This window comes from Cryptomeria japonica, chromosome 7 (genome assembly GCF_030272615.1).
Source record: "Cryptomeria japonica chromosome 7, Sugi_1.0, whole genome shotgun sequence".
Taxonomy (NCBI): Eukaryota; Viridiplantae; Streptophyta; class Pinopsida; order Cupressales; family Cupressaceae; genus Cryptomeria; species Cryptomeria japonica.
This window is the reverse complement of record NC_081411.1, coordinates 733117501-733144854: the sequence shown is the minus strand read 5'-3', so window position 1 is coordinate 733144854 and position 27354 is coordinate 733117501. Positions and strand designations below refer to the sequence as shown.

Here is a 27354-nt window from a genome sequence, read left to right as displayed (position 1 = left end):
ATCATGCACTTAGTTTCTTGAATGGACAAGACAAATTAAATCATAAGAACACCAAGTGGGTTGAATACTTGCAAGCCTACACCTTTTCCATAAAACAAGAAGAAAGGACAACAAAATAAAGTTGTTGATTCTCTTATTAGGAGAGCCATGTTGGTCCAAGAAGTGTGATTGCAAAGTGTGGGTATAGAAGCCCTTAAAGGTATCTATGAGGAGGATGAGGACTTCACGAAAGTTTTGATATTTGTTCTAAATTTTCAAATCCATTTCATAGTGAGTATGCTGATTATGTTGTGCAAGATGGTTTATTGTTTAAAGGGGCTCAATTGTGCATACCAAAGTTCTCTATGAGAGCTAATTTGATAAAGGAGAAACGTAGCGGGAGTTTTGGTGGTCATTTTGGCCTTGACAAAAATTTGGAGTAGGTTAGAAGATTCGATTTTTGGTCCAAAATGGAGGTGGATGTGAGAAGATTTGTGGAGAGTTGTGCCATATGTCAAAGGGAAAAAGGAACTAATTCAAATTCTAGCATTTATTAACCTTTACCTATTACTAATAGGCCTTGGGAGAGCATAAGTTTGGATTTTGTTTTGGGGCTACCTAGGAGACAAAGATGATTTGATAGTGTCTTTATTATGGTGGATAGATTTAGTAAAATGGAACATTAGATTCCTTAAAAATATACAAATGATGCATCTAACATTGTAGGTCTATTCTTTAAGGAATTTGTGAGGATTCATGGTCTTCCTTTGACCATTGTGTTAGATAAAGACTCCAAATTCATTGGTCACTTTTGGAGGACCTTGTGGAAGAAGTTGGACACTAATTTGGCCTATATTTCTTCTTACAATCCTCAAACATATGGGAAAACATAGGTTGTGAACATACCACTTGGTAATTTGCTAACAGGGTTGAGAAAGGAGCATGGCCAACAATGGGATCTAGTCCTTCCTCAGGCTGAGTATGCCTGCAATGACTCCATCACCAGGAAAATTGGAAAGAGTCCCTTTGATGTGGTGTATGGAATGAATACAAGAGGGTTGTTTGAACTGAGAGACTTGAAGGGGATGGAGAATAGAAGTGCTGAAGGTGAGGAGTTTACAATAGCAATGAAGGATATTTATGACCAAGCGAGTGAACACCTCAAGAAGAGTGTAGAGAAATACAAAGAAAATGCAGATTTGAAGAAGAGGGATGTTCAATACAAGGTGTGGTATATGGTGATTTATCATTTGAAGAAGGAGAGGCTACCCAAGGGTAGATACACAAAGTGGCAAATGAAGAAGATAGGCCCTTGCAAGATAATCCACAAGTTTGGTTCAAATGCATATGAGATAACACTCCCTCCAGGGGTGGCTATCTCTCCAATATTTAATGTTTCTAACTTGTACCCCTTTAAGGGATCATTGGATGTAGGTAAATATGCTGATACTAATGAATATTGGATAAATGACCTACCCCCTTTTGAACCATTGAAACTTGAAGCCATTCTTAACACTAGAGAGGTGAAAAGAACTAAGAACCGGGTCTATAATGAGCACTTGGTCAAGTGGCATGGGATACATATAGAATATCATACTTGGATGATTGAGGAAGAAATTAAAAATCATGGTACATCTCTACAACAACTAATCTTAGGTGGTACATGAGATCCTCTCCACCCTAGGTGTATGGTGCAGGAGCACTTGGGCTACAATGATGCCTCACGAAGGCTTTTATCATCATGTTTGTTTTTGTGTTGGGTGAAGTTTTTATAAGGTCCTATGGATCACTTTATGTCATTTCAAACCATTTGTAATCATTTCATATCAAGTTGTAAGGCCTTTAAAGCCATTTGAGTCGTGTAGTCCTACAAGGTCTTGATTGGGTCAAAGTTGGTCAACTCATTCAAATGTATCCACATGAGTGGAAATGATGTAATAGGTGTTATATGGTCTATTTTGAAACTTTTTAGGGTTATATGTGAATTTTTGAGTCCATATGATGAGTAGGTCAAAAAGTGTCAAAAGATGTAAAAGTTGCTTGATAACTTTTACATCTTTTTAATGCAAGTTTGTGTAGTTTTGCTTTCCAACAGTCACCCCTTTCAAAAATAATTTGTAGGATTATTGGAATGGGACATGAGAAGAATAAATATCCTCATTTTGTCTTGAGGTAGGTTCGTTGTGGATGTATGCACCGAAAGGAAGAAAAAAACAATAAAATTTAAAGCTTTTCTCTACAATTTTCCCGCAACATTGCTGCAAAACTATTCATAACTCCCTTGTATGGTCGAACCAGGATGTGATACTAGTTCCATTTAAAAGATAATTGAATCACATTTATCTTGATACTAATTTTATTCACTTTCATTGATTACAAAATATTTTGTGGGAGTTTTCCTAAAAACTGTCCTGAAACCCTAGTTTCAAGGGTTTGGACTGAGAAATGTAAATAACTCTCCATTCCTTTGAGATCAGAAGGAAAAGTCTTGGGTAATAATAGATAAAAGAGTTATCTAAATGGTTTCTTTTAAATTTTTGCAGGGACAGAGCTTTGAGACATGTTTGGTGCAATGAATGCCTAACATCTCCATGTGCTAGGCTTAAGAAGCATAGGTAAGGTGAAGGGTTTGAAGTATGGTGACAAAATAAAGAAGTATGATACCAAAAATTGTGAAATATATCCATTTTTTCCATTCCCCTACTATTGGAAGTGGATTTTTGAGTGGAGAAGTGGTTTAGAAGGTGCCTCCTTTGTAAAAGTGGCCTAATTGGAGGCCTAAAACTAGGACAACCATAGAATAGACCCTATATGTCTGAATAAATCCAAAGTATGAGTCTTGTATGTCATCATACTACACATTATATGCCTGATAAAGGTCTCATATTTTGTCTTAGACCAAGGATTCATAGGTTGAAGTCCATTTTGTGTCCAGGTTGGCTAGTAGGCCTAGTAGGCATTAAAAGAAGGAAGTGATTTTGGGAGTGAAAATCAATCATTGTCAAAGGTTGGAATGGTTTGTTTGGGGTCTCCTAAGTGTTTAGAACATTCTAAGAGCATATTACTCATGAAATGTAAGTCTTAACCCTCTGTTTTCCTCAAAAGTTCATTTGGCATGCTAGTGAAGTACTTAGGTAAAGTAATCTTTGAAGAGTTTGGAAGCCAAAAGGTCTTGTAACCTTGTAATACCTTCTATTTGATGTGAAACCATTCTATTTTCCTCTACATCAGTGAGTTAAATTTCTTTCTTGGTTTTTAAGTTAATCAAAATGATAAAGGAATTTTCATTTCTCAATCCAAATACATTAAGGAATTGTTGAAGAAGTTTGGGTTAGAGAACTACAAACCAGTGTGTTCACCTATGACCACCGGATGTAAATTGACAAAAGATGATAAGTCCCCTAAATAAGATACAAGTTAGTATAGATCAATGATTGGAGGACTGCTATATTTGACTACTACTAGACCGAATATCATGTATGCAGTTTGTTTGGCAGCTAGATTTCAGCAAGAACCGAAAGAATCGCATGTTGTGGTAATGAAAAGAATTTTTAGATATCTAAAAGGAACAAAGGAGTTTGGTTTGTGGTACCCTATAAATTCAAATTTCACTTTGACAACTTACACTGATGCAGATTGGGCTGGAAGTGTTGATGACAGGAAAAGTACAAGTAGTGGAGCACTCTTTCTCAGCTCCTTATTAGTTGCTTGGTCAAGTAAGAAGTAGGATTATATCTCTTTATCTACAGCTAAAGCATAATATATTGTAGCATCTTCATGTTGTACAAAGATTCTATGGCTAGGCCTCCTACTGAAAAATAAAATGAGTCATTGAGTTTTTTTCTTGCACCCAAGCTCCAAAAAGGCGAGGGGAGAGGATGCACACATAACTACTTAGATAACATATAACAAAATCTGCAACAACACCAAACACTTTAGATAATCGTTCATTAACCTTTACATAAATGAGTGCTAAAATGTAAAATTTAAAAGATTTTTCTTTGTTTGAGTCCTATAAACAATGAGTTAGTAGTTTACATTTATTTCTTCATCCCTTGATTACTACATGGCTACACAAATCATCAGTAACATGAAAAACCTTGATTTATGACAACAAACATCAGAAAGTCAAAATCTAAAATGATTTAAACTTTGAAAAATTACGTTGATTGCTTACTAGTCAAATGTGACAGGTTTAGTAACAATTGAGATGTAGAATGTCTCAAATGCATCACTAGTAATAACAGTTGTGTTATGTTTATTGACAATTGTGGCATAGATAAACACAAATGCTCACATTTATAGGTTTTACCCGAAAAATTAAAAAAATTCTACTCTCAAAATAGAATTCATTGATTTTGTAATTCATTGTATACCCACTTGGCTAATTAGATGTGAAATTTGCTCAAATTGAACCCCTAATTAATCTATATGTGAGGTTGATCTAATCAAACCCCTAATAAATCTAGATGTGAGATTGATCCAATTAAACCTCTAATTAGGATAGACTCTAAGATTAATCCAATTAAACCTCTAATTAGGCAAGATTTTGAGATTGATTTAATTAAACCCCTTATTAGTCTAGATGTGGATTTGATCCAGTTAAACCCCTAATTAAGTTTTAACATTGATTCACATGCTTGATTCAACCAATAGTTTATAATCTGTAGATAATACAAATGTATTACGTTTAGAAGAAATTGTACAACACTTAGGATTTCATAAATTTAAACCATTTTAGCTAGTCAAATGTGTTAGGCTTAGATACAATTCTGTTAAAAATCAATTGTGTCAGAGATGCAAAATCATGGCCAATTGCATCACCAGAACCTACAACACTAAAAACTCACAAATTTTATTAGAACAAAAGCAAGATTCATGTCAAATTCACCAAGAATATCAAGGTAGGAAATAGGGAAAGCTACAAAGAACATCAAAGAAACCATGAACTCACAATTCTAAGCGAAATGCCTACTCAACTAACAAAGAAATGAATAAAGCTACAATAAAATAAAACTAAAACCTACATCATGCATCAAATTCATGAAATCTCCATTGTCTCTCATTAGTCTTCTTAAAAAGGGCTCTTAGATTTGGATGTGCACTTAGGCATTCAAAAAGTTGGGCATTAAGATACCAAAAAGATATTGAAGATAGTGGTTATTGAATGAAAGATTCGAATTCAAAATTTATAGAGGCTCAAGGGTAGATTAATATATATGAGTGATTCAAACTTTGGGAGTTCAATGGACAGGATTGAAAGAGAGGATTAGTTAAGTGGAAAGATGGGTGAAGGAAATAAGCAAGTAGGAGTGAGAAATGGAGAGAAGTAAAATTGGAAAGATGTAAGAGTTAAGTGGGGAGCACAATTTGGCAAGTAGAGTGAGAAAGTAGGCATGCTAAAGTTAGAAGTGGTATTGAAAATAAATAAATAAAATTTATTTATTTTTACCCACATGTTAATAATAAATGAATAATTAAATTCATCTAATTATGAAAATGGGAAAATAGGATGAATAAATATTCAAGAATTGTATCTCCCTAGAAGAAAAGTTAGTGAAGAGGGATTAAATAATTAAACAACTATTTAATCTAAAGAAGAATGGTTAATAAAGGTTGACCAAATGATAGAAAGGAAAATTGATTAGAAAGATGATGAACTTAGAAAAAATCATAATTAAATAATTAAAATTATTTAACCAAGAGATAGAAGAATGACAAAATCATTCATTGAAAAACAAAGTGATGTCATGGAAATGGGGACAAGGCAACAACAAAGTTCAATGTTAATAAGTTAGTTTCAACCATAAAACCAAAACAAAGAACTAAAAACCATTCCAAACATATCAAGAGAGATTTCAAAAAAGCATGAAAGAAGTTTAACAAAACAAAAGAAAGGAGAAGAGCCTCCCTAAGATGCTTCCATGATGCCTTTTGATGCTTCTCCCTTGTTTCTCCCCTCTCCAAGTCCCAAATGAGTGTAGCTCTCAGCTTTTAGCACTAGCCATGGATGCCATATGGAGTTTCAAAATGGTTGGATGTGATAAACAAATGCTATGCAAGTGTAGATAGTGATGCTATGAAAAAGCTCTATGCTAATACCAATATAACAACAATATTCTAATGCTTCCTTCTTTGCTTGAGGAGAAGGGTTCTATTTATACAAGAAATGGGGAAATGAATGGTTCTGATTGAGCAATCTTAACAAGGGTTAGGATTGAAAGATATTCAATCCATGTGAGACTTTCAACCCAATCCCATGTTGACAAGTGTCACCATGAGGAGGCTTGAGAGGAGAGATAAGGAGCATTGAATGCTTGAGGGGACATGATGGTTACCCTAGGGGGTTGGGTTAGGATTAGGTTAGTGGATATTCCTTTTATCCAAGGGATAAATGAATGTGCAAGGGTTAAATGGTTACCTTAGTCAAATAAATAAATGCTTTGAAGAGACCCATGAGTCAAAAGGATGATTAAGTTAGAGGAAAGTTTCTAGCCAAAGGTAAAAGGTGAGTTAACCATAAATGGTTATGTAAGAGCCTTTAATGGTTTGGAAGACTTTAGATGCCATTTGAAGACATAAAGCCTTTAATGGTTATTGAAGACTTTGGAGGTTTTTGAGAAGTGACTTCCTTTTATTTAGGAATGTGACAATGATTAGGATAGGATTAGGCTGATTAGAAGTAGTTCGAAGAATCTAGAAGGGATTTAGGCATGCAAGTGAATTTTGTAGGAGAATGCAAGTGGGAGGAATTTTGGGATTTTCAATTGAAATTAAATCATTTATTTCAATTAAATGATGTAATTTGCATTTGGATAGATATTTAAATAAATTAATATTTATTTAAATGTGAATGTGAATTTTGGATTTTATTTAAATAAATCTTAATTTATTTACATGAGAAAAAGGAAGATAAAGCATTAAATGCTTGAAGACTTTGAGGGAAACCATTAAAGGCTTGAGAAGACTCTAGAGGGAAGCCATTAAGTTTGAAGACTTTAAGGGAAACCATTAAAGGTTTCAAGTGGGTGAGGATAAATAGGATTTTAAATAAATAATTTATTTATTTAAAATAGTTGTGCAACTTGCATTTGTATGAAAATGCAAGTGGGTGGAGGATAAAGGTGATTTAAATAAATGTTAATTACACCGAAGGCGTTCCCTACTATGAAGTGAAACAAGTTGATTTCCACATCCAATAGTCAACAATACTGGAAAAAGGATGCAAGACCATTGGGGCGTTGACTGCCGTTGGATCTTTCCTTGTCGATTTTCTCTCTTTTCGCATTAAAAGCGTTTGCCTGCCTTGCTCTTCATTTCATTGGATTTTTATCGTTTTCTTTTTTAGTTTTTATTTTCCCTAATGATATTCCCATCGACGAGTGCTTCTCGTAATTAGTGGAGAATAAACATTAAAGACATTGCGTGCTTTGACAATAAAAATGAATTTGTCTTTTCTTTTTAACCTTGCATGATACATACTGCATTTTTACTTTTTATGCTAACTTGAACTAATTCTTGATCTTATTAATAAAACATAACTTTTTAAATTTAGTTTTATTTATTTATTTTACTTATAATATATATAAATATTGTATAAATAGTTATTGATTTCATATTTAAAATACAATAAATTTTAAACTTCATAAATTAATAAATAGTTAATAAAAAAAAAAAATTCAAATTTCAAAAAAAACTATTTTTAAAAATTTAATAGTAATATACTAATTTTACATTATATTTTTTTTTTATTAACTATTTATTAATTTATGAAGTTTAAAATTTATTGTATTTTAATTTCTTAAATATTTGATTTTTAATATGGATTTATTTCAAAATCTATTTATATACATTCTTAAATATATTTTAAAATTTATTAAATATTGATATATTGTAAAAAAAAAAAATTAGTATATCTTTTAACAAAATGAGCTCCTCCACAATTAAATGGAGATATTATTTCGTAATATAAAAATATTATTTCATAATGGAGATATTATTATCACCACAACTTGCACATACAAATTGATATGACAAATGGAGATATTATTATCACCACAACTTGCACATACAAATTGATATTGATATGATTGCTGACAATGTCAAGGAAGCTAAGTACAATTATATTTGAGCCATTTTGTTTATCTACCCGAGGAAAATTACCTCCGTATTATCTTCTGTCCGAAACAGATAAAGCACCATTTATTATTTAAATATTTTGTTATTTCCCACTTGTATTGGGTGCATCAACATTGATGTCGTGGTTGGTTTGCATTCAATACGAATGCCTAACCGACCTGGGAGTGCTACAAATATCTCGGTGTTCCTTATTTTACTTGTAGTTTCTGTGTTTTTACAATTTTGCAATTTCTGTGTTTTTATAGTTTTGCATTAAATAGGTATGTGTATTATAGTCTCTTTTCTTTGTTTATCTATTTATTCAGTTCATATTCCTATAAAATATTTTCCTAATTGCTTAATTTCGGGATGTATTGTTGCCAGCTTTTCATTAACTTACTTGTTAGGCTATTGTTACACTTTGTCATCAAACATGTATTTTCCATGACTATTATACTTTATAGCTCCATTCTGTTAGTTTATGGTTCAGTTTTTTTTGTTTCATTAGTGTCTTCATATGATGTCTTTATATATGAAAAACATATGTTAGATATGCTTAGAACACTGGTCCCATTTGTTTTAGAAATAATTTTGATACATACTGGGGCCATGCATAAATCATCAATCTGTTATTTCTCAAGTGTCTATGTCCATGGATGAAAACTTATTTACATTCATTCATTTTCCTTAGAAAGGATTTCACAGTTGTTTATAAGTAGTATACACTTCAGAATTTTATATCAAAATTTGAAATCATTGTACTCTGTATTTATAATGGTTTGGCTCTTTATTCTACAAATCCTCCCCTTAAAATGCCTAATGATAATCTGGCAAATTGATATTAAATTCCAATTTTTATTAAAATCAACTTATTAATATTATGTAGCTAACAACTTAGTTACATAGGATCTCTTTAGAATGCTTAAAATTAATATATCTGTAAAATTAAAAATATAGTAAATTTTAAATATAAATATTTTTTTCCATAATACAGTAATTTATAATAAATAAAACTTTATTAAGATAAAATATGTGATGTCTGTACATCTTTTTTAGTTTAAAAAAATATATTTAGTATATTATTATTACTGTTATTTTCATTGCAAAAAAAAATTTAAAGAGTAATAGTCAAATATTTAAAGTCTGAATTTTCCATTTAAATATTCTTCGCATCATGGGACATAAGGGAAATCAAATAATATAGGCAAGGCAGCACTAGTAAGTCCAAATGCAAGAAGAAGAAATTAGAAAAGGTTGCAGGAAATTAGGAAAATATTACCAAACTAGATATTATAAAACAAACAAGACTACAATATTTTCACTTTTGGTAAAACATTTATTACTGGAGGCTTATTGGTTATGTGATGGTATAACCAATAAGCCTCCAGTAATAAACGTTTTACTAGAAGTGAAAATATTGTAGTCTTGTTTGTTTTAAAAAATCTGGTTTGGTAATATTTTCCTAATTTCCTGCAAACTTCTCTAATTTCTTCTTCTCGCATTTAGACTTACTAGTGCAATGTACTAGCGCTTCTAGCTAAAATATATGGAGAACAAAAAAAAAAATCTTTTCATGAAACTTCAACAACAACCAGTACTCAAAAAATAGGACAACTAGTCCGAGAAAATGCTCATCAAAAGAATATAAAACATCAAAATAACTACCTTAAACAAGAATTTTGTGGCTTCCTTTTGCTCTGCCTGTGCCTTTTTACTTTTTCCTTCTACTGTTCCACCTCTTCCTATGTAAAATTGAAAAACCAACAAAAACAAAACAACTCACAGATAAACACCAACACAAAACCCTTACCAGAAAATCTACCGATAATGTAGTAGAAAACATTTTTTTTCCAATTCAAAGAAATACTAAATAAATGGCAGAAATCAACAAGGTGCGTGGTAAATACTCTGGTAGTCATGGCTAGAAAAAAATTGACCTGTTATAGCCCACATGAGCTGTAAAAACGCGGGGCACATAAACTGATCACATGCAATAGTAACTTTCAAATCACAAATAATAACAATTTTCAAATCATAGACAATAACAATTTTCAAATCATAGACAATGACAATTTTCAAATCACTAGCAATAAATTTTTTTAAATCATGGGCAATAGAACCAGAGAACCAAAACATAGCTTTGCACACACAAAAAAAATGATATATGGTTGCAGGCGGTAAATAGAAGCAGATTGCTTGAAAGAAATGTATTTTTATGCTATATCCATGATTGCAAGATATGTTTCAAAATGGATCTCATAAAAGAGCTTTAAAATTTTTCAAACAAATGCAATCAATCATGTTGAAAGAAGAGGCACAAGAAATGTATAAATCTGCATACATAAACCAGACTAGAGCACCTTGAAGGAGATTGTAATTGAATAAATTCAAAATCTTCCAAACAAAGCCAACGAGCTTCAAAAGAAGACTGAATTAGTGCCACGATACCCCTTGTAGAGGCAGTACTTGGGCACGTGGAATGTGTAAGGCAAATACGTGCCTTGTTTATGTTTTCCAAACTAACGTATCATTTTTAATATTTGTACATAAAGTAATTATCAATATATTTGTTATTGAATTATATTTTTATTGTAAATTATCAAATTTAATTTAATCATTAACTCAATCATATATTTAGTTTATATAAAATTTATATTAGAAATATATTATATTTAGTATATATTTTATATAAGATCATAAAATTATATATTTAAAATATTTTTGTTGTATATATGTTTAATTATAACATATATACAAATAATAAATATAATTTATAAATAGTTAATTATATTTTTTATTTTTTTATATTTTTAAATTTTATTTTTTTTAAAATTATATTTAATACATAAATATAATATTAAAAAAAATAAATTATTTTCATAATTATATTAGAATATATATAATACATAAATATATTATTAAAAAAAATAATTTTATTTTCATAAATATATTAGAATATATAGTATTAAATATAATTGTATTATATATATTTTGATGTGTACTATCTATTATTGTTAATCTTGATTACAATATTTGAATTGTGGATGTATCTATCTCTATCTCTTTCTTTATCTCCATCTTTCTCTATCTGTCTACTACATATATTTGTAACTTCTCGATGAATCAAATTTCCTAAGAGTTATTTTCTGTTGGGTATATGTTAATCTAAAAGTGTGTTTGTTTTTTGAGATTTTTCTTTCTTTCTTTCTTAAGATCATGTCGATGGAGGCTTCAATAAATAACGCCATTCACTAAATATCCTACCATTGAGACTCTTATTGCATAAATAACATCATTCACTAAATATCCTACCAATACACCTTATGTGATACACAACTTTATTTGAAAAATAGATCAATTCTTTCCTTACTGTCTTTCCACACCTGTTCAACATAACTATTGCACATCAACATTTGAATAGATAGAAATTATATTCTTCACTTATTTATATTTGAAATAGTTATTTCCATTTTAAAAAATAATTTCGAATTTCAATTTTTACTTTTTTATAGTTTAATAACATGGACACTCATATTTAAGCATTTCATTATGTTTCGATTTACAAAAACTATAGTTACCCCATCCTTATTTTATTTATTTATTTATTTCATACTTATACATTCTTCAAATTTACTCCTATTAGGAAATGGCCAAAGATACAAATTGTGATGGTATCATTAAACTGTTTGTTGGAGATACAACCAAAAGTTTTGAAAGCCCTTTATTGCCAATGGATATCACAACCATGCCAACAGAATCATGTTTTTCTGTGAATAAACCAGAGTGTCTTGCAACTGATGTCCAAAATCTTGCTTCAATTGTGTCCAGTAGCTGTCATGATATTTTACATAAATTCAAACATAGATGTCAATCAACGCCTCTTGTGGAAGAATTGGATATTGAAAAACTTTAGGAGACGTTGTCAACATTCCAAGCTAGTTACACTCAATTAGATGGGCTATTCACTTTCCTAAAGGAGATATACTGTCACCGACACTATTCAAGTGATAAAGACTCCTCTGCCTCCTTTTTTATTGATGCATATGAGGCATACTTAAAAAATATGTGATTAGCTATTTTAGCTTCTCACAATGTAATCACCATACACTTATATTTCAGCTACAACTATCAGTAGAGATACTAAAAAGTTACTAAAAAAACTTCTATTTTGGTATTATGTGACCTATGTTTTCTATCAATGTAAATTATCAAGATAAGTAAATAAATAAAATTTTATTTGGGTATTATGTGACATGCCTAATCCATCAATGTAAATTATCTTATATAATATGATTCTTTGAGCTTCAAACACTCATCAAATTTAGAAAGATATTTTTTACATAACGGATTCATATTGATGTATCTTAGAACTTTATTTTTTGAACTAAATAGTTTACAGATAGCCTAGATGAGTTGTATCACAAGGAATACTTTACAAAATATTTGTTACAAGTTTGTTTCAATGTTTAATGAGATGTATAAAACTCATTATATACTCTCCATGTTTTAACTAGAAATAGTTTATAAAGATAGTTTAAAAAAAAAGGAAACATTGGTGGATAAATTCAACAACCGTTAAAACAATTATTTTTTTCAAACAAATCAATCTCAACTTGAATGCTACTTTTAAGACTTCTTTTTTGAAAACTAAATTTGTAGAAAAAAGAAAATTAACATATTTCAATTTATATAAACAAACATGCTATTCCCACTCAATTTCAACAACATGTTGACCACAATTTCTTTGTCACAACCTAATTGTCATAATTTCAACTTATTCACAGGCCAATAACTTCCACTTAGTTTGAATTGAATGATGGCAACATTAACCGCAAATGCCATAGCAGACATCTTTGCAGACATGTCTCTTGTTGACCCTTCTTTACAAGTTACGGTAATACATTCCATTCAACAACCTCATTCTACAAATGTCAAATACCGAGTACAACTCTTTGATGGTATGCACACCCATCCAACATTACTTCCTGACCAAATGAACAATCTTGTTCTGGAAGAAGCTTTAGTCATGGGCTCTATTCTCTGCCTTACAGAATATTCTTGCAAGATGTTCGACAAATACATGTATTTCAACATTTTTCAAATACTATTTTTCATTATTGTTTATTCTTATAGACCTCCTTACTAAATAAACATCTCATTTTTATTGCAGGGCTATTATAATTGTTAGCTTGGACATTATTTCAAATAATGCAGCAATCATTGGACAAGCTATTGCCTACCTTCCATCAAATAGTTCTGAAGACCCATTGAACCCTTTCCCAATTATTCCAATTAAAACATTGACCCCATATCACAAATAATGGTCCATTGAAGGTCGAGCATTAGCAAAAACCCCTATTCATGAATTCAAAAATGTAGGTCATGACGGGAAAGTTTTTGGATTTGATTTTGTAGACATGTTAGGTTCTGAAATACATGTGACTTGTTTTAATGAACTTGTTGATAGCTTTTACAATGTTATTCACTCTGGTAGTCTTTATGTGATCTCCAACGGTCGTATTAAAGTGGCAAACACAAAATATAGTTCCTCCACAAACCATTTTGAAATAATCCTCCACAACTCTTCCACAATAAGTCCTTCCACATGCATAGACTCTACCATACCCAAGCATAGCTTCCACATTAAGAGCATAGATTCCCTACAGTCATTTCCTATTAATTCCCTTGTAGATGTCATTGGAATAGTTTTATCCATCTCACCTACTTCAACCATACGTAAAAGAGATGGCACTAAGACAATAAAGTGTACTGCCACAATCATAGACATGTCAAGTTGTACCATAGATATTACATTTTGGGGTCGCCACTGTCAAATTGAGGGCAAAGAAATATTTGAAATGTCCCTAGAACCAAATCCTCCTATTCTTTTGATCAAGTCTGGTCATATAATATCTTGGAATGGAAAATCACTTGATACTATCTTTTCAACTACACTTTTAATCAATCCATATTTGTTGGAGACCACAACATTACAAACATGGTATGCCAAGAAAGGGCTTGACGAACCCTACATTTCATTGTCACAAAGCAACCTTCCCCCCCACAGATTTGATAAACCAATAGATATTTCATCTATTACTGATGGAAGCTTTCCTGAAAAAACAAATGTATGTGTGAAGGCCACTATCAAAACTTCACTTGGACAACTTTTACTACCTTTCTTGTCCACAAGTCATGGACAAAAAAAATGAAGAAAAAAGTTGTGTAAAGCTCACCCAACACATTTCAATGCCCAAAGTGTTCTATTGATATCTCTGAATGCGATTTTAGCTACATGCTTAAAATGGACTTGCAAGATGAAACAGGTGAACTTCTTAAAGTTACCGCATTCGAAGGACCATCAAATACCTTGTTAGGTGTTGGTGCAGAAGATTTTCAGCTTCTTCTGGCAGAACCTGATGTTGTGGAACCTATATTGAGCAATGCTATTGATTGTCAATTTTTATTTGATCTCAACATTAAAATGGTTCCATTTGGTGGCCACGAAACACAAAGCATTGTTATTACAGCCATTAAGCCTACCTAAAAGTTACATTTGACACTATTTATGGATATGTATCCAATTTGTATATCTTTTTCAATATTATGTATTTGACTTGTCCATATATGTAAAGATATTTTTTGTCAAATGTATATATCAAACTATTTTGTATTATTTATGGTATGTTTACAAATATATTTAAACAAGTTTTTATGTCATCATCATGTATTGTACTTAGTCATGTTACTTAAAATAATGCTTCTAAATTTACTTTAATTAACACAAGATGAAAAATTAATGCAAACATTCTATATATGTAAAAATAATCAACCTCAAATAAACATATGTATAAATCAACATATCTTGTATTATTTAAATATATGATCAAAATTTCTTTTTTCGAACAATTGATCTCACAAGTTTCTATATAGTGATTTCATATGCTATTTCACATTACACTTGCACTTTTTTTGGTATATCAATATTTTAAAACCACTCTTGCAAATAGATACATGTCTTCAATTCAGATTATTGATTTGTTATATATTTATATTTCATATATCTTCATTCACATATAGATCATATCACTTTCATTCTCAACACACTGTGCCATGGAAATACAAAATGATACAGTGGTAGAAAGACGTGCTCATCGAAATCAAATGCAACACATAAGGTACCATGGAAGGAAAAAAATTCTTAACAAAAGAAGATGAGAAACCCAACACTTTTTTGTTGGCGAGGCCTCCACATCCACAATATCAACTCCCCACTTTCCAACTCATCTAGAAACACATGTGCCCCAAACCCAACATACAAGCCAACTTGCCCCAATTACTGAAATCCATAGTCCCCCAAAATTTTGTCAAAAATATTGCATTGCTAGAAACAACTTTCGTTCCAAATTGGACAAGATTTCAAAAATTTCAACATGTCTAATTTGTATGGTTAAAACCCAAGTATTTAATGGAATTGATACTTGTTACCGATGCACAACAGAAAAAAATGGGCACCGCTACTCAAATTGGAACAACATGGACTCTGGTGAACAACATCGATGTTTGCAAATACTAACTCAAGTTGAGGAGATGTTGATAGCAAGGATTAGCCCTGTCCTTCAAGTTACCTATGCAAGAGGAGGCTAACTAAAATATAGTGGCCACACTATTTGTTTTCCTCAAGATATTTCTTCAATTGCATCCCACTTGCCCAGGCGTATAGATGGACTGGACATGATAATAGTAAACAAGGTAAGCACTGGCCAACAACAATACAACTTCTATGTTAGTAGAGGACGTGTCCATGAGGCATTACAATATAAGATTTCATATGACCCATACTACAAAGATGTAGAATTAGATGAATTAGCATTAGCATCTTTACTCATAAACCCCACCAATATATCTGACCTGCTATATGCAACAACTTCATATCTTGATCCCATTGATCTAAGTTCCATGCAAGAAGATGTTACAGAGGATGATCCATTGATAGAGAACTTGCAAATGACAAATTCATTTGTGGCAAATCTTCCACCTGCACGGCAAGAGGTCGAAGAAGTACACTCTTTACTACAACTAGGGAAAGGATGCCCAACTCCTATAGTTCAATGGCCACCCACTTCCCCATCTCCTATAAATGAATACAATACTGAAGGATTGTTTGTAATGTCATTCCCTACTTTGTTCCCTAAAGGTATAGCTGCATTCAAACAACAACATCTCAAAGAAGTTAAGCTACATGAGTATGCTCTCCATCTTTTAAAATACCATGATAATAGGTTTGGTCAACACCCAAGGTTTAGGTACTTCATATTGAATATACTTATGCATCATAGAAGTCAAGCCACCGCATCTGTATTTTTCCATAAACAACTTGATGATTCAATGCCTATAACAATTTCTGACATTCATCACAGATTAAAGGACTTGCCTGATGACAAACTTGCAGATCAACTAATGCGCTTTAGCTCGTCAATTCGTGTAACAAAACCATTCTGGAATCAACGTAGAGGGGAACTTATAGACATGGTCATCCAAATTAGTTGTCCAACTCTATTTTTTACACTCAGTGCAACTAATACAAAATGGCCTGACTTTCATAATATCATGCCATCCACCACACCTACAAGTCCATATGCAATAGCTAGGTGGAGGTTACAAAATATAGTTCAAAATCCACACCTTACTGAAATGTACATGCATCACAGGTTTACTGCATTTTGTGAAGAAGTGTTGGAAAAAATTATTGGCGCAAATGACTACTGGTATAGGTATAACTTTTGCAACCTTCTACTTTTACCATCAACTCTTACTCTTCTTTTTGTTTGTTTGTTTTTTTCTAAAAAAATCATTTCCCAGGTATGAATGGCAACATAGAGGCTCTGCACATATCCATGGTTTCCTCTAGCTACCACAAGCACCTGACATTGGGAAATTACAATGGAATAACATTCAATTAGTACAAAATGCACTTGCTTACATTGATAAATATGTCTTTGCATGGAACCCACGAAGTCTTGAATTGAGAAACCAAGTGTTCCACCAATCCGTTGTTGACAACCCTTGCTTGATGGACACAAGCATGATAGTGTCAAGTGATCCTTCCATTGACTATTGTGAATTGGCCAATCGTGTTCAAAGACATACAAAGTGTACTATACAAATCTGCATTTGTAGGAAGGGGACATCTCTTGTGTGCCGTTATAAAGCCCCTTGGAGCATTAAAGAAAAGTCATCACTTTCTAATGATGCAAATGGCCAGCCTACGCACACCCCTGCTCATAATGATGACCGCCTAAATATTCACAACCCATTTATACTCTCAATATGGAGAGCCAATGTAGATTGCCAACCTATTCTCTCAATTCATGCTGTGATCAAATATATTGCAAAATATGCAGCTAAAGCTGAAAACAAATCAGAAACATACCATGCAATGTTATCTCGAATATCAATCAACTTTGAGTCCGATAAACCAGATCCTAATGCTTTTTGCAAAATGCTTCTTGACAACCTTGTGGATCATGATATAGGTACCCAAGAAAGTTGCCACCTTCTACTAAAGCTACCACTCTCCCTTTGTAGCAGAATGTTTTTTTCTTTAAATGTGAACCAAAAAAAATTCCAACGCGTACCAATCACATCCACAGATACAACCACATATCCAAACTATATTACCTCTTACATGGCACGACCAATATAATTAGAGAGAATGTCTCTTATTGAAGTAACTAAAAAATTGTCCTTCAATGCATCAAGAAAGCATGATCAATGGAAAGAGCGAGCCACACCAGTAATAGTTCGAGTATCCCCATGATTCACAACCATTCCTGTAGAGGAAGAAAAAAGTTATCAAGCATTTTGTTGGAGTGAACTATTACTGTACCACCCATTCCGCAACATTGCAATGGATTTTAGCTCAACAAATGATGAAATTCAAGCGCAGTGGCAAAGGTTCTCATACAACTACAACCCATGGCATGTACATCACATGCCTCCAGAAGCAGATGAAAAATCCAATACTAGCACTCCTTCAAGTGATGCAGAACAAATGCCAGAAAGCATCCTTAATGAATGGCAAGTATTGTCAGCTTCATACCTAGGACTTCCTATTCACCTGGATGATCTTGATATCCTTGGCCAACGTGATATTGACTTGAATCATGACTGGGGGGAACATCACTTCAGTCCACAAGAAAATTAAAAAGCTACAAATTTCATACACTCCAATCACCGAACATTTCAACCCTAGCATGTTATCCAGCAGTAGAGCCAAAATAACCTATGTATACAACAACAAAGGGCATATGATATAGTTATTTCACATCTACATGGTAATAGTTTGCAACCACCATTGAAAATTATTGTTCAAGGAACTACAGGCACAGGAAAGTCACACCTCATAAAAAGCATAAAGTCAACACTCACAAGATCAACACCAACTGGACAATCACCATTACTGCTCCTTGCACCAAAAGGAGTTGCGGCATTCAACATACAAGCATCAACAATTCATTCAGCACTCCGAATTCCAATAAAATAAATGGTCCCTCTACAAGGACAAACATTAGCAAGCTTCCAAGAAAGCATGTACTTCATTCGCTACATTATAATTGATGAAATGAGCTTCATTGGTCCAAAGTTAATACAACGCATTGATATTAGGTTACGTGAGGCATTCCCTGCCCATAACCAACTCCAATTTGGAGGACGCTCAATCATTCTCTTTGGTGACTTGGGCCAACTACCACCTGTCAAGGACATACCTATGTATGCTTCAATTTCATGTGGAGGGACATTATGGCATAGCTTCATAACAGTTATAACATTGAAAAAAATATTTCATCAAACTGGAGAGCAACCTGCTCAAATTGCCTTTCGTGCACTTCTCTCCAATTTACGAAATGCAGAACCTACAATTGCAGATTGGCAACTTTTAATGTCTCGGTCAAATTCAACGCTTTCTTCTACAGAGCAATCTATATTCTTATCATCCACACACCTATTTGCAACAAATGAAATGGTATCATTACATAACAAACGCATGTTGTTGTCTATGGCAAAACCTATTGCCCTTTCTATTGCAGAACAACTTAGGGGATTCACATGCTCAAATCTAGATGAGGAACAACTTGAATGTAAGAACCTCTTATGTATTGGCCAAGAAGTTATGTTATCTGCAAACTTGTGGGTGGAAACAGGACTTGTCAATGGTGCACTTGGACAAGTCAAAGAAATTGTATATAATGGTGGTGAAATACCACCTGAACTTCCCTTATTTGTTGTTGTTCAATTCAAAAATTACATTGGCCCATTTTGGGACCACGACAACCCAAAAAATATCCCTCTTGTTCCAATTAGTTGTGGTCTTCGCCGTCATCTACCACTAAAAATGGCATGGGCCTTAACAATTCACAAAGCACAAGGCCTCACACTTCAAAGAGCAACAATTGACATCGGCAATACTGATCGCCAATGGCTCACATTCACAACAATTTCAAGGGTTCGTGACCTTACAAGTCTTCACATACACCCTACATTCACATTCCAAAGATATTCACATATACAACATAGTCCATATGTTGCTTGGTGAAAACAAGAAGAGGAACGACTAACAACGTTGTCAAATGCAAACTCTTCAACAGATCATACATAAGTACAACAACTCCAGATTTTTGCTCTTCACCCCCTTATCACATTGAATCTTCTAACTTTCCCATGCTTTTGAAAATAACAAACACCAATCTTATATGAATTTTTAAATTTAGAGAATAAAATGATGTTTTCGTTCCAGTCCAAATTTCATTTTCCTTTATTTTATTTCATCAGAATTTCTTATAAGTGGATCATTTACAAAATTGTTAAAAACAAGTCCCTGTACTAAAACAGAACATGTTCACACATTTGTTCAAACCAATACTCTTTGTCCTTATATGGACTATGCTCTAAAAAACTCTATTTGACAATTTTTTTGTGTTTTGTAATAACGTGTGAAATCATCAAAAGAATGGTTTGGCCCTAACATATCAATCTACCTATCATTTATTTCAAACACTTACAGTTGCTGAAAATATGTATGACCTTTACATGGTTAAAGACTTGATGTATCCTACCATCTCAATCTTGTTTTAATTGATTCTACTTAATTTTGCTCATTAAATAATTACCTTGATACAATGAATCATTGAAATGGTCTAACTTGTTAAAAATTTATTCCATTTTACCAATTTGCTTTTCCATTTGATCATATTTTCATTTTTGGATATACTACAAATTGTAACATCACAATCTTGTTTCATTGATTCCATAGGACCTATACTATACCATATAATGTTTTTATTGTTGTTCTTTTATTTCACCATCTTCTATTCGGCGTAACCATTGCACACCAAAGTGCAATTGCTAGTTTATTTAAATGTGAGAGGTGGGATTTTGGGGGATTTAAATAAATATTAATTTATTTAAATGTGAGAGAAGATTTAATTAAACAAATATGATTTATTTATTTAATTAATGGTCTGAATTTGGTTAAGTGAATTAAGTCAAATAAATTGAATAATTTATTTAATTAATAGGAGAAGAGGGTTAAGATGAATTAATTAAATATTAATTTAATTAATTATTGATTGATGGTTAAATAATCAAATAAATACTAAATATTCATTTAATTAAGTGGACAGATTTATGTGACTACATTTGCCCCTCTTTGAGACAGTGTGGTTTATTGCGTCGTTTCAAAGAAAGAAAAATAGGTGTGAAGAAATATGCCCCATAAATGTTAATTTAGTGGGTGGTATGCCCCCTCGAGAAATGGGCCGTTTTTTTTTGAAAAATCGGGTGATCTCTCGAAAAAGAATGAGAAGTGGAGGGGAGGTAGAATAGAAGAAATTAGCAATAATGGTGAAATAATGGAAGAAAATAGAGTGAATACGGAGAAATGGCAAGCCAGTGAGTACCCATAGGTTATGCAGGAGATACGGTGCAAATGTGGTGGTTGTGCTTTTGATTGATGCTATATAATTGATCAAAATTAGTTGAACAATCTGGTGCAATTGGTTTAATTGCCCTGATCGAGTCAAAGCATGATAGTTGATGTCAGTTGGTCGCTTGGACAGGATAAAGTCTGAGTAAGTGAATCAAAGTGACCTGATGGTGACTTAGACAATTGATGTAATTGCTTGATGAAGTCAAGATATTTGAAGCAAAATACTCGTTGAGACTTAGACAATTGATGTAATTGTCTATTATGATTGTGTTTGATTGGTTGATCAATTGATAGTGTGTGCGTGTGATGGATGGTTGTGGTGAATCATAGCAGCCCCGTTGAGACTAGGTCATTATGATAAATACCTGTTGTAGTCTAGGTTTGCCATAATTGATTACCTGTTGAGACCCGAAGATACTTGATCAGAGTATTTGTTGATAGTCTAGGTGTGTGTGAGTCGATGTGCCTGTGTAGACAGAGTAATTGACTTGATTGGGTTGATGGGAGATGATGTAGGGTATGTGATGTTGATTACCAAGATGGGGAGGGTGAGGGGGGTTCAATGTTAGATAGAAGAAATGGAGGACCTATGACTCATTCCTATGGAAGAAGAGGAAAATAGAGTATCCATTGTCATTACTATGTATGCATGGTATGCATCTATTATGAATGTATGAATGGATGAAATGCAATGGAATGCAATATATACAGATGAGATGGAATGGTGATCCATAGTGCTTTATTTTCATCATTGAGCATGGTAGTATCAATCTTGGATGAGGCAGTAGGAATCAAGGATGGAGCATTGTACCTTCAAGCAAGCATCATAAATAAAGAATAAAGAATATGGACCCTCCATAATGGTTCATGCTCATATGGTCAAGGTATACGCTGTAGTTAGCAAGCCGTAGTGATCCATGATTGTATTTTGCATAAGATCACATAGCTTAGTGAACTTCCCACGTAGACACCATTAGTACATGCCCCAAAAATTCATTGGAATAATTCGCAAAAGACATACAAACAATGCTTAGGAACCATCCCAACCACTCTAATCACTTGTGGATATCCCGGAGTAGTGTAGGAACCTGATATAAATGAATAAATAACTAACAAACCGACCAAGTACTTGATAGCTTAAACAAAATTTTCTTGTCAAAGAAAATGTTATCTTGTCTTTGTTTTGGTGAGGAAAGATTTATCCCTATTAAGACAGTTTGTGTGTCGATGTTAATTGTTTGGTCGATGTGATAAGTGGTCATCGTTTGATTATTTCAAAATGTTTGTTTGGTATCTGCTTTGAAAAATGTATGTACAAGGTGTTGCCATGTTTTTGTTTGTTTGATGTTAATGATGTTTTTGGATTTTGTGAGATAGTTTTTCAATGTTTTTGGATTTTGTGAGATAGTTTTGAATGAAGAACCCAATGAATCACAAAATAATGTAGAATCCACTTCCATCAACTAGATTAAGGGCATTGCCGCTATTTTAGATATGACTATGAAAAAGTGGGATGCAAGATGCATGAAGTACTATCCTTGATTGCAGATCAATAACAAGCCATGGTTTTGGACTGATAGATGAGTGAATGTAGTGAATGTGATCGCAACAAGTCTGAAAGAGAATGGAGCCATAGCCTTTACGAGTGGTGCCTATTTGCCAGTTTTTCACCATCGCACTTACCCAAGGTGCCACTGGAGTGGTTCACCATTTGGATGCATGATTTTTCTTTACTATTTTGATATTTTTGTATTTTCTTCGGGACATTTATCTGAATGTTTTTTGGTTTTTTTCTGGTATGTATGGGAGCCTGATGCTTTGTGCAGCTCATGTATAAACTTTTTTAAGGTGCATGTTGTTGATTGGATCTACTAGCGGTTTTCCTTCTGAAGTAGCCAATTGATATGCCTCGGACCCAAATATAGTAGTGATAACATATGGACCCAACCAGTTTGATTCAAACTTTCCCTGATGTTCTTTGTTTGGTTGGTTACGATGATTTTCCCTAAGAATAAGATCACCTACCTCAAATGTACGAGGTCTAACTCGGTGATTATAACTACTGCTCATGCGCCGTTGATAGGATTTGAGGTGGTTGTATGCAACTTGTCATTTCTCATCAAGTAGCTCTAAGTCTTGGAGATGGGATACTCTGTATGCTTCATCATCGATGAGATTGTGCAAGGAAATCCATAGAGATGGTATCTTGACCTCGATAGGTAAGATAGCTTATGCGCCATAGACTAGTGAGTAGGGAGTTGCGCCTATAGGGGTTCGAATGCTAGTTCGATATGCCCATAGTGCTGGATTCAATTGAACGTGCCAATCATGACCAACATCATTGACTGTCTTCTTGAGGATGCTTAATATGTTCTTGTTTGATGCTTCGGCTTGACCATTGCCTTGTGGGTAATAGGGAGTGGAAAAGCGATGTTGGATGTGAAACTTCTCATAGAGCTCACGGACATCTTGATTTTTGAAAGGAAGCCCGTTATCTGTGATGATAGACATGGGTACACCATATCGACAGATGATGTAATTAAGGATGAATGAGGCGATCTTCTTGCCAGTAACTTGAGTAAGTGGAACAACTTCAGTCCACTTTGTGAAGTATTCGGTGGCGGTAGTGATGAACTTGTGGTTGTTGGATGAAGATAGATGGATTTTACCCACAAGGTCAAGTCCCTATTGAAAAAAAGGCCATGGTGTTGTGATTGGTTGCAATTCTTGTGTCGGTGCATGTATCAAGTCTCCATGAACTTGGCATTTTTTGCATTTTCTGACAAAGTAATAAGAGTCTTTTTCCATAGACGGCCAATAGTATCCAACGCGTATGGTCTTCTTTGCTAGGGAAGGACCACTTGCGTGAGTTCCACAAATTCCTTCATGTACCTCTTCCAAGGCCTTTGTTATCTCATCTTGTTCCAGACATCAAAGGAGAGTACCATCAAGACTGCATTGGTATAGGGTTTCAACAATAATGGTATATCGAGTGGTTTGGCAAATGAAGGTTTTACGTTGGTTATTCGATTGGTTAGGAGGAAGTGTGTGATCGCGGAGGTAGGTGTAGAACTCACCATACCATGGGGATTCAAAATTGACAAGGCAACATATCATCTCAGATTCGAGGATATCATAAGCGAGAATCCAAAGCTGTTCTACCAAGAACTCATAGTGTGTTGACTTCTATGGAAGATCTAGGAGAGATGCGATGGTAGCCATAGCATCAGCGGCTCAATTCTGATCTCTGGGTACCTACTCAAAGGTGATAGTAGTGAATGATGTTTTTAATTTGTCCACCATTTGTTTGTACGACATGAGTTTGTCATCCTTGGTTTGATATTCATCTGTTGCTTGTCGAATGACCAGTTGGGAGTCGCCATATACTTGTAGTTCTTGTAACTTCCATTGTATGGCTAGCCCGAGTCTTGTGATCAAGGCCTCATATTCAACTACGTTGTTTGTGCATGGAAATGTGATCCTGTAAGACTTCGGGAAGCTGTCACCTTGAGGTGTGATAAACAGAATGCCTGCCCCCGAGCCATGCCTAGTGTATGAACCATCAAAGTATAGTTTCCATGGTTGTGCTGTTGTGATCATGAATATCTATTCATCTGGAAAATTGGAAATGAGAGGATGATCGCCCATGAGGGGAGCATCGACAAACTGATTTTCAATAACTTGGCCTTTGATAGCCTTATGGTCCACATATTCGATGTCAAATTCACTTAGAATCATCACCCATTTGACCAAGTGGCCTGTTAATGCTTCTTTGCTGAGTAAGTACTTTAGTGGATCGATCTTGGCAATGAGTTGTACTTTATGTGTTAACAGACAGTGCCTCAGTTTAGTGGCTGCTAAGATTACTACTAGGCAAGCTCTCTCAATAGGTGTGTAATTGAGTTCATAGCCTACCAGTGTGCGAGAGATGTAGTAAATAGCACACTCTTTCCCTTCTACATTATGTTGAGCCAGTAGCACTCCCAATGCTGTATTAGTTGTTGATATATAGAGTAATAGAGGTTTATTCAGATCTGGTGGGATCAACAATGGTGTATTCATGAGATAATCTTTAAGCATTTGGAATTCTTGTTGGCATATGGCATCCCATTGAAAGCGGATGTTCTTGTGTAACAGGTGTGTAAAGGGGTGACACTTATTTGCCAGTTGTGCAATGAATCTTCAGATGGATTGTAGCCGCCCTTGTAATATTCTTAGTTGACTGATGTTCTTCGGAGGTGGCATGTCCATGATTGCTTTGACCTTTGTAGGATCAACCTCAATGCCTTTGCTTGAGACAATGTATCCTAGAAGTTTCCTTGAGGTTACTCCAAAGATACATTTCTTTGGATTGAGGTGAACATGATATTGTTCCAGTCTATCAAATATTTTCTCTAATATTTCTAGATGACCTTCTCTTGTTAGTGATTTTGCCAATAAGTCATCAACATAATCTTCCATTATGGTATGCATCATATCATGAAAGATGGTGGTCATTGCTCTTTGATAGGTCGCTCCTGTATTCTTTAGACCAAAAGGCATGACATTCCAACAGTATGTGCCCCATGGACATGTGAAGGCCGTCTTATGTTGATCCTTGGGTGCAATCTTTATCTGGTTGTACCTTGAAAAGCCATCCATGAGAGAAAGCATGACATGTCCCGCTGTTAGGTCCACTATTATGTCAATGTTTGGTAGGGGGAAGTCATCTTTAGGACATGCTTTGTTCAGATCTCTAAAGTTAGTATAGATACGGATGCCCCGATTTGGTTTGCCGACAGGCACAATATTGGATATCCAATTTGCATAATCAATTGGTCTAATAAAACCAACATCTAGGATTTTCTTAAGTTCTGCTTTGACTAGTACTGCAATTTGAGGATGCATCTTACGAAGCTTCTGCTTGACAGGTTTGGCTCCTTCTACTACGATGAGGTGATGCATGACTAAATCAGGATCAAGCCCAGACATGTCTACATACAACCATGCAAAGTTGATTTGGCACTTCTGGAAGAGTTCTACAAACTTAGGCTATTCCTCTGGAGTTACAAGAGATGCCAGATGTATGTGGTGAGGAATTTCGGGAGTCCCCACGTTGTATTCTTTTATCTCTTCAATGAGAATTGTTGATCGTTCCTGCTATGTACTAGAGGGGAGAATGTCAAACCTTTCATCCTCAGGCACCTTAGAGAGGTTTTCACCATTGGATATGCTCTTTCTTTTTACTTTTGCGGGATCAAACAGTGCCACAGTGTGGTTTTCACAGGAAGATCCATGTTTTATTGTTATATTTTTGCAACTAAAAGGTTTGGCATCTGCCCCAAAGTATGCTGTGCTATTAAGTTCAATGGCGAATCCAACTTTGTGATCCCCTCTTGGTATGTTATCCCGTAGTTCCAAAAAGTCAATGATTGCCTCATCGTTTTGGAAATGGTCAAGACATGGGGGATTAGGTTGGTTCCATTCGATGAGTTTAGGATGGATAATGGGCATTATCTCATTGATTAGGTTAAGTTTGTTAGATGTTTCAGTGAGGGTCAAGATGTTGTGGTGAAGGTCATTGATGGTACTCTCCCTATCAGAATCAGGTATAGGATGTGATGTAGGGTCTGTGGAAGATGTTTCTAGTTTAGGAATACAAGAGGTCTTTATCTGTGCTTCTCCGTAAACAGGGATGTCTTTACGAGGCAGAGGTAGTGATGCGTCTTCCTCATCTGAAGTATTAAGCTAGACATAATCAAATTCCCACTCATGTGAGTTAGTCTCTGAGTCACTTTCTAATATCCGATTACTATACCATACTGGGATGTCCTTTGAGTTAAATACTATAGGTGTGATCGGTTGATGTACCTTTGTAGATGAAATGATTGGTGATGCAGGAAGGATTATGGGTATCAATGAATCCGATACAGGGAGTATTGGTAGTGGTGAATCTGTCGCTTCTGCTGGAATTGTCGGTGTTGTCGATAGTGTTGGGGGTTATGATATAGTTGCTACTGCTAATGGTGCGATTGATGTTATTGTTGCTACTAATGGGGTTGCTGGTTTGGTTAGTGGGATGACTGGTGTTGTGGATGGTTTTGCTAGGATTTTTAGCCTCAATCAGGCAATTGCTATGGTGCATGGTGCTGCTGATATGATCAAAGGTGACCTCTTTGTAGTAGGTTGATATAGAGGTTTGTTGGGATTCCCTTTGAATCTGAGCTTAGGAAGGATCACCTTTTGATAACCTAATCCCGTGTTATCTTTGGGCTTTAACTCTGGCTGCA

The 27354-nt window shown here is 34.1% G+C and overlaps 1 protein-coding gene across 1 annotated transcript; it reads left to right on the top strand.

Annotated features, from left to right (window-relative positions):
- The first annotated feature begins 18688 nt into the window (after positions 1-18688).
- LOC131856976 (uncharacterized) lies at positions 18689-19693 on the top strand. Its single transcript, XM_059208946.1, has one exon. It carries the CDS (start codon positions 18689-18691, stop codon positions 19691-19693), a length of 1005 nt encoding a protein of 334 aa, XP_059064929.1.
- The last annotated feature ends 7661 nt before the right edge of the window (positions 19694-27354 follow it).

Excerpts from the sequence above, each read along its gene's own strand:
- LOC131856976 (XM_059208946.1), top strand. The coding sequence starts at position 18,689 with ATGTACTTCATTCGCTACATTATAATTGATGAAATGAGCTTCATTGGT.